General features: G+C 36.8%; 1 protein-coding gene across 2 annotated transcripts; it reads left to right on the forward strand.

Moving 5' to 3' along the window:
• Positions 1-406: 406 nt before the first annotated feature.
• LOC123878215 lies at positions 407-13,808 on the forward strand. Of its 2 annotated transcripts, XM_045925336.1 has the most exons (11): positions 407-539; positions 1,110-1,345; positions 2,298-3,642; positions 4,147-4,328; positions 5,351-5,536; positions 6,444-7,658; positions 9,550-9,867; positions 10,973-11,341; positions 11,911-12,098; positions 12,612-12,737; positions 13,498-13,808. In XM_045925336.1, exons 1-11 carry the CDS (start codon positions 518-520, stop codon positions 13,769-13,771), a joined length of 4,461 nt encoding a protein of 1,486 aa, XP_045781292.1. In that variant the 5' UTR covers positions 407-517; the 3' UTR covers positions 13,772-13,808. The 2 variants fall into 2 exon arrangements, with proteins under 2 accessions (XP_045781292.1, XP_045781293.1); XM_045925337.1 differs by lacking the exons at positions 12,612-12,737; positions 13,498-13,808 and having other exon boundaries at positions 10,973-11,339; positions 11,908-12,078.
• Positions 13,809-15,699: the final 1,891 nt, after the last annotated feature.

Raw genomic sequence — 15,699 nt, forward strand, 5'->3', positions numbered from 1 at the left:
GTTGTACCTTTTCTAACTCAGTATTCAACACTGAATCATAGCCAACCTAGCCAACCATCTCATTTGACGTTCCTGCTTCGTAGCTTCGATTAATAGAAGCTCCGTAGTAACTTGGTTGATTTTTGGTTTAACTGTGCATTTTTTGAAAAGCAGTTAAAAAATTTAAAGCAGAAAAAGGTATGAACCGTCCAGAAGGTATAAACTTAAAATAGGTTTATAATAATTATAATGCGAGAGTGGTTTTTTTTTGTTTCCAAAAATAAAGCACTTATACTGTTTAAAAAGGCCTAGACCCAGTGCCGGAAAGCCAGTTAAAAAACGTCAGCGTGTCACAGACCACGAAGTGTCAGTGTCAACGGTGTCAACCGTCACTAGTGTACTGTCAGTCTGTCAGTGTCAATAGCTGTCAAATAATACGACGAAGTATTTTGAATTTTCAAAGTTTTTATAATTTGAATTAATTAATATAAAAGAAATATCTAATCTATAAATATATATGAAGTAATTAAGCAACAACATGAATCAGTTTCCTTTAAAAGGTAAATAAAATGTACATTAAGATAAATAATAACCTCTAATAGTGTAAACAAAACAACACATTTTCTAACCTAAACACATCCTTAACATTATATTTTTAACCGCTTGCTTGAAATACTTATTACATATAATATAAATAACAGTGTAATATACATATTAAAAGGTTTATTCTTTACGGACAAACATTTTTCAGTTAAAATAGGCATTGTTGCATACAAAAGTATACATAACACATATAATATTTTTTATCCTGGAAAATCAGAGTTCCCATGAGATATTTGAAAAACCTAAGTCCAACTAATTTTTAATCACACTAATATTATAAAGGCGAAAGTTTGTGTGTATATTTGTTACTCCTTCATGCAAAAACTACTTGACGGATTTGGCTGAAATTTGGAGAGCACATAGGCTACTTTTATCCCGAAATATCAAAGAGTCCCCATGGGATTTTGAAAAACCTAAATCCACGCGGACAAAGTCGTGGGCATTGGCAACCCTTCAGAGTCAATCTATTCATGTTTATTACAGTCTAGTAAAGGTGATAAATGAAATAAATCTATTTTACTCTACAGAACTAAAACGTCGGCTCTCCGACGATGCCATACCTCTGCCAAAGCGTATCAGGCTAGCAAGAAATGTTCTCCAATCACATCACTTCCCCACCGTACCTCAGGAACGTGTGGTAGCAGAATGGGTGAATGACTTGATACACGGTGATAAGATCACTAGTAGAGGGCTGAAAGATATACTTGATTGGTTAAATGGAGATACTGATTTCACTAATGAGCTGAAGTATAAAATAATCAAGGTGAGTTACCTTTTTTTTACCCAACTACGGCAAAGCCAAAAGGAAGTGTTATGATTTTAGCAGTCTATGTATATTTGTATCCAGATTCTCCGTGTTCTATCGTAGCGCCTAAACTACTGGGCCGATTTTGATGAATGTGGTGTCAATTGATTCGTCGTAAAAGTCTGGGTGACATAGGCTACATTTTATACGATAAAAATTGACCTAACAGATGTAACATCAAAAAAAGTGGGGGTCTCGAAATTTTTTTTTGCTATTTGGAGTGGGATATCAAATGAAAAAGGAAAAAATTCTGAGTTCATAAATATAGATGTAACATTAAAATATACCAAGAGACAGAAATACGATTTTACTATTATACTTCAGCGTTTATTAAGACAATAGTAGTTGCATTTTAGTTTTCAACTTTATCTTCTTTATCATCAACAAAAGGAATATTGTAAGTACAAGTCTGCTTTTGACACTGAGCAACCGCAAAGGTTTACACGATGTGTGTCATTTATACTTGTTTTCTAACTATAATTAATAGAATTCCAATCAATCAATCAATAGCTCCAATCCTGATGCTGCAGGGGCCACCAAAACTGATGGGAATTAGAAACTGTCGGTTATAAATTCATATTGAAGGTATCTATACCAAGTAAAGACTTTGTACCTCGAAGACCCAACTCCTCAACCCTGATGCTGTAAGAAATTGCATTCCTCAATCCTGGTGATCCCACAGGATTTTTAAAGGATCACATGTTTAATTTTTTTACGAAAGGTACAGAAATACCTTGCATCCCGGGGATGGGCTATTGCGGATAGGCTACTTTTGTTCTGGAAAATCAAAAGTTTTTTTTTGGGGATTTTCAAATGATCAAAAGGGATTTTTAAAAACCTAAATCCACGCTGGCAAAGCTGCAAGCACCATCTAGTATACAATATTAAGTATATTTTTTATACATTCCAGGTTGTGACCCGATATCTTCATAGCAGCACATTACATGACAAAGACATAGGCAACATTATATTGTTTTTAACAAACAAGAAAACTGCCCCACAGTTAAACTGTCTACCAGATGAATTCCTGTTTATAACCAAAACTCTATTAAAAACTTTACACCCCATTTATAGTGAAAATATCCAGAAAATTCAAACTATTTTGAATAACATAATAGACTATTATAAGGGATCAAAAAAGAAAGTGGAATTTATTGGAAAATTTATGTTTGGTGAATGCATAGAACAAATTATCAGCTACCTTAAAACGGAATGCCACAGCGCTGTTATAAATGTATGTCAAAATATACTCTTTCCGTTAACTAAGAAGCAGACCTTTGCACATTTCTTCAATCATATGATCAAAACTGACAATGTAGATGAAATATCATCAGACAAAAGTGAAAATATGCAAATCGTTGTCACAATCATGCGTGGATTCTTCACATTTCCAAATGGTAGAGTACAAAAAGACCCTAAATTTTTAAACTGTTTTATTAACATATTCGTATCGTGTTTTCGGAACGAAAGCCGTATAATTTTTGCGTTCTATATAATGGCTGCAAGCGTTTTGAACATGCCACAAAACTATTTAATCCCAGCTATGAAAATGCCACCAATAATGTTCGTAGAGAACGACGATAAAATAAAACGCACTATTTTCTTGAATATGCTTGAAGTTTTATTAAAAAATGAAGTTGATATTACTGTACGTTTGACTGACACGATAGGTGAAAAGATTTCTAAAGTAGAAATCAAAAAGACGTTCATGTCCTTCCTACAAACTTTAATGCTAGGACAGTTAAAATTAGAAGGAAAGATGGATAAAACTACGCTAAAAATAATTACAACAGCAATCAAATTAGATCCGAGTTTGGTAGAACAAAAAATGGATCAAATTCTTCCACACATTATGACAGCGACGAAAAATAATGCTGATTTCTTAAACTCATATATAGAAATGATGAATTGTTTACTGGAAACTTTGTTCAAATTGAGCCACGGTACAGATTTTCTTAATCAAATGATACCACATCTTAAATTAAGCTTAGAAGCTAGTAATATTGAACAGTTTGAGTTAAAACAGAAACTGAAAGAAGCTACAAATAATATTACCGAGTATTTTGACGAGATTAAAGTGGAAACGATTAAAGCGAAAATAATTACGGGAAAAGATATTTTCCCTCCAGAATGTGTTGAAATGTATGGCAAGTTGACTTCGGAATTGTTATTCAGACAGAGTAAAGATCTGTTGGTGAGTTTACAAAAGGATTTTGAAGAGAGCTGTCTAATGATGCTTGAAGAAGGATTCGTTAGTATGTATTTGAACTTGTTTAGCTAACTTAGAAACGGGAAGTACCATATAGGTTTTCTTGACAGACACGACTGACGGACAGATGGATGAACAGACAGACAGACAACAAAGTGATCCTATAAGGGTTCCGTTTTTCCTTTTGAGGTATAGAACCCTAAAAATCAGTACTCTTGTTAGTTTTGAAAGAAAAAGAAAAGATTAATTATATATCCATATTCATATTAATATAGTATGTCTGTCTGCTTGCTTTTCACTGCCAATTAGTAACCGATTTTGATGAAATTTGGTGTAGTGATAGCTTGCATGATGCATCCCAGGTATGGCCTAAGCTACTTTTTATCCTGAAAAATCAAAGAGTTCCCAGAAGATATTTGAAAACTTAAATCCAGTTGCTATCCACGTAGTTAAATTTCAACGCTTTTTGGTAAAGATCGCCATTATAGCATCTTGAGACCCCAACGTCTAACATTTTATGAACTTCTATGTGTTTAATTTTACATTATAGGTCCATCAATAATAACGCTAGCGGAAACTCTGGCCGCCATCTTGTCGAGTGTCCTACGTCACAGCAAGATGGCCGACCACACAGTCCCACAGAATATAGCCGAGGAGTTCTGGGCGGCTTTCCAAAACTTTGAAGACCAGTGTTTGAATAAATTTGGAGAGTGCATTCTGAAGTTGAATTATGTAAGTATTAACTGACTTTCAAAGAAGATTCAATGCGAATTCTTTTCTAATTACCCTCAAATTCGAACCCATTTCTATAATAAGGATAAATAAACAATAGTTCTATTAGTCTATAATCTTACTAATATTATAAATGTGAAAGTTTGTATTTTTGTTACTCCTTCACGCCACAATGACCACTGATTTGGCTGAAGAATAGAGATAGCTTATAACCTGAAAAGGATAATGCATAACTGAGTAGGTTCCAGAAACCAAAGGAGTATGGGTTTAATGAACACTGCCATACCTGTTCCAGGTTAACCTGCTTCCATCTTAGACTGCATGATTACTTACCATCAGGTGAGATTGCTATCAAGAGCTAACTTGTATCTGAATAAAAAAAGATTCCTGCGCGATGCGGGAGGGGTGTGATGACGTGACGCGAGAGCTCAGTGATTTGCAACTTGTGTCTGTCTGTCTGTTACCCTCCCGCACTGCTCCACTATCGCCGGAGCCTCCTCAGTTACACGCTATACCTATAACACACACACACACACACACACACACACACACACACACACACACACACACACACACACACACACACACACACACACACACACACACACACACACACACACATGCAACAGGACCTCAATGTAGGGAGGAAGGGGATGGAAAGATGTCCCATCCATTACTGACTGATTTATTTGTTCTGAATGTCTTAAGTGGTAGAGTTTATAAGCACCACCCACCAATGTAGACATTTCGTTATGCTATGGTTAATATTTCTATGCTTTGTCATTCATTGAATACCGCCCCTACATCCTATTTAAATATTGTACAAACCCCATATGGGTCAAGGCCTGAAATGATAAAATCTTCTTTATTTTATTTATTTATTATTAAGTAATTATTAACTAAAGGATGTATTCATCATCATCATCAGCCTGTGGACGTCCACTGTTGGACATAGGCCTTCCCTATAGAGAAAGATGGATCTTACCTAAAAGATGTATTGTATAAAAAAAACTTTATTTCAGAATCCAGTGCTAGTTCTGGCCTTTTTGAAACTTAATTTGAGCTTTTCCCACTTGAAACTATTGAATCTTAAGTATAGCAACACTAAACTAAAGATTGTGGATAACAATTTACTCCCATTTCTGTGCAAAGAGAAATGGATTTCTTTTGCGTCGAAGATACAAGAAGAAGAAGCGAATTTGATATGGGTAAGAAATTCATACGAATATTATAAATGCGAAATAGTGTCTGTTTGTCTGCTTAACCAGTTTTGATGAAATTTGTTACGGAGACAGACATAGGCTATTTTTATCCCGGAAAATCGAAATATTCCCACGGAATCAGTCAACGGATTTTTCAAAACCTAAATCCAGGCGGATTAAAGCTGCTGACATCGTCTTTTTGGTACAGAGACGCGTGCATCCTTAATCCATAGACTAAGCTAGAGTGGGTCAGCCAGTTCTTTAGTAGACTTTTACGAAGTGTTTTTTTTTAATTAATTCGAGAATTTATAAGCCGTGATAACCTGATGGTTAAGATATAGACCTCACTTTACTGCACAGCTGAAAGTTCTCCATAATGTTCTCTGCCAATCACACTAATATTATAAAGGCAAAAGTTTGTGTGTGTGTGTATGTTTGTTACTCCTTTACGCAAAAAACCACTAGACGTATTTAGCTGAAATTTGGAATGGAGATAGATAATATCCTGGATTAGCACATAGGCTATTTTTTATCCCGGAAAATCAAAGAATTCCCATGGGATTTTGAAAAACCTAAGTCCACGCGGACGAAGTCGCGGGCATCCTCTAGTTCCCACTAAGCCGGAGTGGTAGACTGTAGTCAAACCCTTCTCACTATGAGAGGAGACCCGTGCTCAGTAGTGAGCCATGATGGATAATGATGATGTGCGTTTATAATGCTAATTAACAAATTAGTACAAAGAAAAGCTGGTACATTTTTGCGCAACGGATCAGCCTGGCTGTCCAGCGTGGAAATGCAGCCAGTATCCTTGGCACCATTCCACGCGGGCATAATTTGTATAGGAATTAGATAAGGCTAAAAATCGTTTATTCAAAAAAAATTAACAAATTTTTATTTTAAATTTTTATTTCAGATCCAAATACTTCTGACAAAAACAATGACAATCGAATTGCTATCAACTGATAACACTGACGAACATACATCCAACTTACTATCCGAGACAAAGACAAATATAATCAAACAAATCTCAGACCACCCTCAAATACTTGCGTACGATAACTACATAACTAGCAACTTATTCAGAAATCTGGATAGAAATCAATCGAAACAACTATCAAAACTATTACTAAAATCTGGCACACATGATCCGGATATGAAAATATTTAATACCAACGCAATAACTGGTAATAAAGTAATATTACAAACAATACTATTAAAAGTTACTAAAAATATATGCGATTGTATTGAAAATACTAGTGTTTTATCCAAAGCACTTAGCAAAACCAATTTTGATGTTACTTCTTTCACAAAAGAAGTCAATATCAAAGAATATTTCTATAATACATTGATACAAAATCAAGATGTAATAGAGAACTTGATTGAAGTTTTGAAACAATTACAAATACACTACATGGAAGAAAACTATCAATTGACGGCCATCTTTGTTTTGCTAATAACAAAGAAGTGTTGCCAGACTAAAAAATTGAGAAAAAAAATAGATTATATATTGCAGAGTATTTACGAATTGAGTCCTAAATATCCAGATTTGTACAAAATATTCTCAGTCGATTTTATATTCGATTTTGATAACAATACTTTGATCGATTTATTGAAGTTGACTAATAAAACGCCTAACAATACACTTGTACTGAAAAGTGTCTTAGAAACAGCAGTGAAGAAAGTGAAAACTGACTCAGAAATCGTAAAAAACATCGTCGAAATTCTATTAACCAATCATAAAAGTAAGGGTACACTGTCTAGTATTGAATACTTTAAAGAACCAGTTTTTCAAATCATTTGTATAATACTACCTTTAATAGCTAGAGAGAAAAAAGCTATAACGACAAGTGCGTACAGATCGATCCTAGCAAATTTACAAGAAAAACTAAATAAAGCAATGCTAGATTCGTTTAAAAATATCGATTTCAGTAAAAACAGTAGCTTTTTAGTCGATGAGGCGGGCAGCACTGATGATAGTGTGGTAGTTTCGGAGAATACAGTGGCAACACTGAACGCAATGGGCGCTTATACGTTGACACTGTTGAAATATTGCGAATCAAATGATGGACTAGAATTGAAGAATATGGAATGTGTCTTACTTGGGTTGGAACTCTTCGTACAAAGAGCTGTGAGTATTTATCAATAACAAGTTATGGACTAAGGGCCCGTGAGGGCCAGACTTTCGTTATTTTATAAAAGCTGATAGTTTCTATATGTATTGTCTCCAACATAGGTATGAACGATCAGCAACTATGAAGTTTGGATCATAGTGGCTTTGGCAGATAACAGGTAACAATTGTGTATAAAATTTTGCGCCAAAGTATAAAATGAAAATACTAAAAAAAAATATACTATACTTTGATGACAGATTTTATATACCTTTGTTACATGTTATCTGCCAAAGCCACTATGATCCTAAATTCATAGTCGCTCGTTCCTCCCTATGTTGGGGACAATGCGTAGAGAGACTTTCAGCTTTTATAAAATAACGAAGCTCCCCACGGGCTCTTTCTCTATTATTTAGCGCTTTTCTGATATAGTATAGTACCATCAGGACTTCGTCTGTGTTGGTGTTAGCTGGCGGGCGTGCTCTGCCTTTTGGTGTGTTTTTTTTTTTTTTTTGTTAAAACTGACTGGAAAGCGCTCTAAGGGGGTGCCGTGCGTATGTCGGCGAGCAACGGCGCAGACGGGGTCCATACTTGTATAGTTTAATTAACTTGTTACAATTTACTACAAACTTGACATTGGCTAATCTTTGTAAAGCCAGACGAGAGAGAAAAAAAATTAAATAGTACTATCAACATTCCATAGGTGGCGTGCGAGTGTTCATATAAAGAGGTATTGCAAATGCAACGCATGTAGGTCATCATCATCATCTAAATAGAAGCAGGCGATATTTTGCGGAAGTCCATGATATACAAGGAACCAAAAGCTTAATCGCACTAATATTATAAAGGCGAAAGTTTGTATGTGTGTGTGTGTGTGTGTATGTTTGTTACTCCTTCACGCAAAAACTACTGGATGGATTTGGCTGAAATTCGGAGTGGAGATAGATAATATCCTGGATTAGCACATAGGCTACTTTTTATCCCGAAAAATCAAAGAGTTCCCACGGGAATTTTAAAAACCTACATCCACGCGAAGGAAGTCGCGGGTATCAGCTAGTTTGCTATAATCCACTGAACCAAAGAAATCTGTATGGTGCAACATGCGGCATGCGACACCACCGCTATGTTGGCGGATTATAGCAAATTAAGCTTTTGGTTCCTTGTATATCATCATCGTCATCGTCGACTGATAGATGTCCATTGTCCACTGCTGGACATAGTTCTCTTGTAGAGACTTCCAAACTGACAGATGTCCACTGCTCGACATAGGTCTCTTGTAGACCACACGCCATGGTCTTGCGCCGCCTGAATTCAGCGGTTCTCTGCGTTTGACTCTGTCCACCTTGTGTGCTTTCTTCCAATATTACGCTCTCCGGTGCGAGGTCTACATTCTAGCAGCTTGGGACCCCAAAAAATTTATGGGTTTTTCGAACTATGTGCCAGCTGTCCATTGTCACTTCAGCTTCGCAAACCGTTAATCTATGTCGGTTACTCTGGTTATCCTAGAGATCTCCTCATTTCTGATTTAAATCATGTTTTTAGGGTTCCGTACCTCAAATCAAAAGGACTTTATAGGATCATTTTGTTGTCTGTCTGTCGTGTCTGTCAAGAAAACCTATATGCATAATAGTTTTTGATTTATCGTGCAAAATGTCGGAAAAAATACCCGAGTACGGAACCATCGGTGCGCGAGTCTAACTCGCATTTGGCCGGTTTTTTAATGTTACAAGTTAGCCCTTGACTGCGATCTCACTTGGTGGTAAGTGATGATGCAGTCTAAAGTGGAAGCGGACTAACTTGGAAGGCGTGTCAGTTTTTATTAAACCCGGTACCCCTTGTCGGTTTCTACACGGCATCGTACCGGAACGCTAAATCGCTTGGCTTGTATTAAAGTAATGTTTTTTTTTTCAGATACAAGCAATAGAAAATCCATCATCAAAGAACCAGCATATAGAAATATCAATACACTTAATCAATGTCACATTAAGATACATAAAAAAACTGGAAGCACATACAATTTTTAAAGACAAAGATAAACTATTCCATGAAATTTGGCTTAGTATTAAAAGTCGATTGTTACTAATATTTAGTGAGGGGGGAAAGGGGAAAGTTAGCAGTGCCTGTTTTGATGAAATTGCTATAGTGTTGAAGTTTTTAGCCGAATTATCTTCAGTTGAATGTTTTAGTACGCATTTTGTTGGTGATCTCGCGAATTTGGCTTTATTGAAGGTAAGCTGTGATAGCTTAGTGGTTAATACGTCGGCCTCATATTTATGGAGTCGGGAGTTTGATTCCGAGCACGCACCTCTTAACTTTTCGGGTAACGTATGTTTTAAACAGTTAAATATAACTTGTTTTAACGGTGAAGGAAAACATCGTGAGTAAACTTGCATACGGAGAGTTTAACGGCCGTATTCACAATCATTAGTATGAGGTCTCACAGTGCGCTCGAACGCATAGTGTAGGTTCCACCAATCAGATCATTGTAAATTGATGTGGTACAGTCATCTGATTGGTGGAACCTACACTGTGCGTTCGAGCGCACTATGAGACCTCATAGTAACAGTAAAAATATGGGTGCTAGTCTATAACCTGCGCTTGGCCAGCGTGGTAGATTATAGTCAAAATCCTTCTCATTCTGAGGGAAAATCCGTGCTCAGTAGTGCGCCGGTGATGGGTTGATGACAGACAAGGCCTCAAAAGGGGTTTGAATATTTTAGTATGGGGAGCCTGGCCTACCTACATGTCTGCCATTTCTTTTTCAAAATAATGGCCAGAATGGAGTCATCACTCATCATTACAACAGTCTAGCTACCAGTACAACTTTGATCACACTTAATATTATAAAGGTGAAAGTTTGTATGTGTGTGTGTGTGTGTATATGTTACACCTTCACTCACAAACTACTTGGCGGATTTGGCTGAAATTTGGAATGGACATAGATAATATCCTGGATTAGCACATAGGCTACTTTTTATCCCGGAAAATCAAAGAGTTCCCACGGGTTTTCGGAAAACCTAAATCCACGCGGTCGAAGTCGCGGGCATCGGCTAGTAGTTTATATCTTGGAAACGTGACATTTTGAAAGATTTTGTCTCATACAATACTGTTTTGTATTGATGCCAGCTATTGAGTAATGCAGGTTTTATGCGTGGCCGCTGTTTGCAAAAAATAAAAATGGCAGACTCCTATGTCGATCATGTCCCATACCTTTTTTTTACTCTTTTGAGCCTGTGCAATTTGGAAATTACACGTCTTACTACACATCAAGATAACCAAGCTACACTTGTTTAGAATGTGCCTTGAATAAACTTCTTACTTTCTTTTTTTCCAGAAACCGTCAATAATACTCAAAAATACAGAAACGACAAATCAACAATTAACTGCCCGAAAAGTGTCCAAATATCTTTGGCAAAATTGTCTTAAAGCGAACATTATAGAACTCAAATGTGTTGCCATGACGAAACTAATTGCGAGAACTACCAGAAATATCAAATTTTGGATGCAGCAACACTACGACTGTGTGCAAAATGGCGGGAAAAAAGATATTAATCAAGATGGCGACCAAGAAATGCAAATTGAAGAAAATACAAGCATCGGAAGAGATGAATCGTTAAAAATTCTCAAAATAGATGACTCAATCTGTGAGTTATTAAGATATGACTTGGACATACTGTCTGAAGTTATTTTGGCGGCAAAAAAGGTAGCATTCTTTTTACTATGCACACACATGACATGGAAATCGTAGACCCCCGCCAAAAGGAGTTGGTCCTTTTGGCGGGGTTCTCACTATATTTCAACGTGGGTTAATTTAAAAACACTGATTCTAAGCATGTTGATACTTAATTAACATAATATTGTAGCTAATTCTTTGCACAATCCTTAAACTAAACTGACAGGCCTAAATGTAATGCTATCCTTTTCTGGAGTGAGTATTATGAAAGGGATAGCAATGTATTTCGACCTGACCTTTTTGTTGAGAGATATGTGTACAATTGTGTGTGTGTGTGTTCTGTTGTATCAACTTAATATTAGAGTATTCACATCTTTTTCTTAAAAATGTAATAAGACAAGGATAATCTTATTTTAATTTAGAACTGTCTATCCTCGTGATTTTAGGTGCCAGTCGTGAGCCTATTGTTTAGTAGAGTAGCACTTAAAGCTTAAAATTCATATTCCATCCTTTTTTAGTAATATTAAAAAGAAAAAGATGCAGATACTCTAAATTTCTAGTTAACCTATGTTTTGTTGACTTGAATTTTATTTTTCAAGATTTCCCTGGACTACAAATTCCTAGATTCAATATTTGAAGTACATCATCTGATGCACTACATTCTCGGTCGTAAAACGATAGATATAAAGTGTAAAATCACTTGGCAAGGATTCGTTAGCATATACGACGGCTGTGTTGCCATATTAAACAATTTGCTACTATCAAGGGAGGAATTATTGGAAGATAGGTAATGTACTATTCTTTGTGTTACCTTTCATTAATTCGTTTTGATGATCTCTCTAGCGCAGTGGTGAATGCTTTGTCTTATCAGTAGGTGGTCTTGAGTTCGATTCCTGTCAGCGGCAATTTGGGAATTTATAATTTCTATATTGTCTCTAGTTTGTTCTGGAGGCGTCCGCCGTGGCCAGTTACCATAAAAACCGCGTCGCTAAGCGATTTAGCGTTCCGGTACGATGCCACAAAGAAACCGAGCAGGATTACAAATTTAATGAAATTTCCATACGTTAAGTTAGCCCGCTTCCATTTAGACTGCATTATTACTTACCACCAGGTGGATCATAGTCACAGACTAACTTGTATAGGATTAAAAAAAAAATTACCTCTGTTCCAAATTTCATCCAAATCGACTGAACAGATGGGGTTTTACATTTCTGTATGTCAGCCTATAGCAGACACTAGACAGACAGACACACTTTTGCATTCATAATATTAGTATGGATTTATTTATTGCTATTTTCAGATGGCCCTGTTACATACAATGTTACAAAGCATTAGTCCTATGCCTGTGCGAGAGATCCACGTCGCTGAGTGAAACGGACAAAGCTGCGGAACTCAAGCTAGTTGAGATTGCGCATTCTATTGAAAAGTATGTAATCATCATGATCAACCCAACCGACCCACTACTGAGTACGGATCTCCTCTCGGAATGAGAAGGATTTATGCCAAATCCGACACGTTGTCAAAGTGTGGATTAGCAGACTTTACACACCTTTGAAAAACTCTCAGGCATAAAGGTTTCCTCACGATGTTATCCTTCTCCGTTAGCAAGTGATCTTTAATTGCTTAAAAACGCACATAACTCCGTAAAGTTAAAGATGCGTGTCCGGGATCGAATCCCTGACTTCCTGAAAAGAAGGCTGACGTCCTAACCACTAGGCTGTCACCACTCGAAATTATGTATTTTATTTCATTTGTACCAAAAAACTAAAAATAATCAATGAAAGGATATGCACAAAAACAACAGTATTTAAAATACTTCTCTAATGCTTCCTGTGGAAAAGGACAGCACTAGATTTAGACATGATTTTTATTTTGTTTTAACTTTTGAGTTTAATTTTGTTAAGAGAAAACAAAATTAGCCACATTATCTCAAAAGAGCAAAAGCTGAAAAATAAGTGTCTACCTAATTTTCCAACACTTTTGTGTCTTTTACAATCAATTAAATTGGCTGTCTGAAAAAAGTGAGGACTGTAAGAAGTGAAAACTTAAAGCTATGAAATACGGATTCTTTAGACAAGCATGTCGGTGATGCGATCTTGAAGCTTCCTTGTAGTTTTTACCCATCCCAAAATCGTCCAACGCGCCTAAAGAAGTTTTCACTTTTCAAAAACGTTTTCTATTTTCAGATTAACCCAATCGATATGCAAGCGAAAAGCACACGTCTCCCGAATTTCGGCGTACGCGGTCGCCGATTTTTGCACCTGGTTGGAGAATAACCCTCCGCCGAAAGTCGTCAGACAACACATAGAAAACTCCATAGCTTTGCTCATACAAGTGTCGGATTCGACCTACGCCATGGCTTTCTTGAGGAGGGCTCTTGCGGGATCGGTCGGACAAATGACAATGATGAATATGTATACTATGTACAAAAGATATCATAAATATGTTGGAAATGCGTAAAATAATAAGACATTAAACATTTTTTAATATTTTAAAATTTTTGGGTGTTTTTTTTGACGTGACAACGTCTTATAATTCGATAGAGCCGGCTGCACGCACGAAAAAACATGACTCATGCGGCGTTACCTCGCTCTGAGGCGTTCCATGTAAGGCTTGAAGTGCAAGCGAGAGCGCGGAACGAGCGACAAAGAAGCACAATCGGCCTTTGTTGTCACGTTCAACTATCTTCAGTAAACCGACTTTATAGACAACCAATTTTTTTTTTTTAACAATTCCTTGCATCCAGTTAGAGAATCGTCCCACCGAAAATGATGCACCTAGCCTTAAATGCCTTTGATTTGTCAAAGATAAGTATTATAAGTTCCAGATAGGCACAGTTAAAACGAGACAGATTTATGTACTCTATATAAATCTGTCTCATTTTAACTCTGTCTTAAGTCCGAGCAAAGTCAAAGTACGCTCTATAGATCTCACTTATCATAGCGAAATAGGTCCTAGGTCCATGTATGGTCATTTTGAATGTTGATGCTGATTGGTTAAAATAGGGAAGTTATCTGTGTCGTTCAGATGTCAGTGCAGCACAATAAAATCTAGTTCATTTATTGTAATACTGTAACCACGTTTTGCAACTTACAACATACTATTTTTTTTTCTAAATGACTAATAAAGCTAGAAATTAAATTGAAGGGTGGCTCTTTTAAAATCAATGGTATTAAATCATATATGTATGTACCATATTGTGATATACGTGGGCGGTCCCAAAATGAATTGGCCTGATATAGTTCTAAGCAACATATCGATACATGTTATGTTATATCGGACAGTACGTTTATCGTGTTACTTTATATACTAACATGCATCGACATGAAAAGCGTAGTCTCAGCTCAGCAGTGGTTTGAACATCAAGATTCGCGTGTTTTTTGGAAATGTCGAAAACCGAATATCGAAGCGTCACAAGTTTCTGTTTAATGAAGACTTATCTCCCGCCTAAATAAAAGAACGATTAGATGATGTGTACAAGGAGTCTTTCCCCTCGTATAGCACAGTAAGAAACTGGGTGAAAGAGTTTCGCTTCGGGAGAGAAACGGTCGAAGACTTCGGCCATGACGGTCGACCGGTGAAAGTGTTCTCTCCTGAAACTATTGCTGTAATCGAAGAGGAGGTTTTAAGTGACCGCCGTTTGAAGATTAGAGTAATTGCAGCTAGACTTAGGCTCTCTAAAAGTACCATCCATCGTGCAGTCCATGACCATCTTCGTATGAAAAAAGTTAGTGCAAGATGAGTTCCGAAACTTCTTTCAGCTGTCCAAAGACAGGAGCGAATGCGCTGTGCAACCGAGTTTTTAGGTGTTTGGGACGAAAACCCAAAGAATGTAATCGAGCGGCTACTTACTGGTGATGAAACTATGGTCTTATATCATGATCCAGAAAGCAAGCGCGAGTCAATGGAATGGTGTTACAAGGGTGAAAAGCCATCTAGAAAGGCAAAGGTGCAAAAATCCACCAAAAATGTCTTGTGTACAATCTATTGGGATTCTCAAGGGATTTTGATGGTAGAATTTAAAAAACGTAATACAATCGTAAACGGCGAATATTATGCTTCATTACTATATAAACTGCGAGACACGATTAAGGAGAAGCGCGGAGGCAAGTTGTCTTAAAGCGTCCTGTTGCTCCACGACAACGCACCCGTTCACACTGCCGGTGTTCCGAAGGCTGCAGTTTGTGAATGCGGGTTCACGGTACTGGAACATCCACCGTATAGTCCAGGCCTGGCCCCATCGGACTATTATTTGTTCCCAAATTTAAAGCGGGGCTTAAGAAGAAGGAAATTTTCAAACGATGAAGAGTTGCAGGCGGCCGTCTTTAGTCATTTTGAAGACAAAGATTGAAGTCACTGTTATGAAGGTTTAGAGATGTTAGTTCTCA

Source organism: Maniola jurtina, chromosome 25 (genome assembly GCF_905333055.1).
Source record: "Maniola jurtina chromosome 25, ilManJurt1.1, whole genome shotgun sequence".
NCBI lineage: Eukaryota > Metazoa > Arthropoda > Insecta > Lepidoptera > Nymphalidae > Maniola > Maniola jurtina.

What these genes read in the sequence shown, in the direction of transcription:
- LOC123878215 (XM_045925336.1), top strand. Translation starts at nt 518, where the DNA reads ATGAATCAGTTTCCTTTAAAAG. An exon ending in AACTCTTCGTACAAAGAGCT is followed by an intron (nt 7,659 to 9,549) that starts GTGAGTATTTAT and finishes TTTTTTTTTCAG; the next exon opens with ATACAAGCAATAGAAAATCC. An exon ending in GAGGAATTATTGGAAGATAG is followed by an intron (nt 12,099 to 12,611) that starts GTAATGTACTAT and finishes TGCTATTTTCAG; the next exon opens with ATGGCCCTGTTACATACAAT.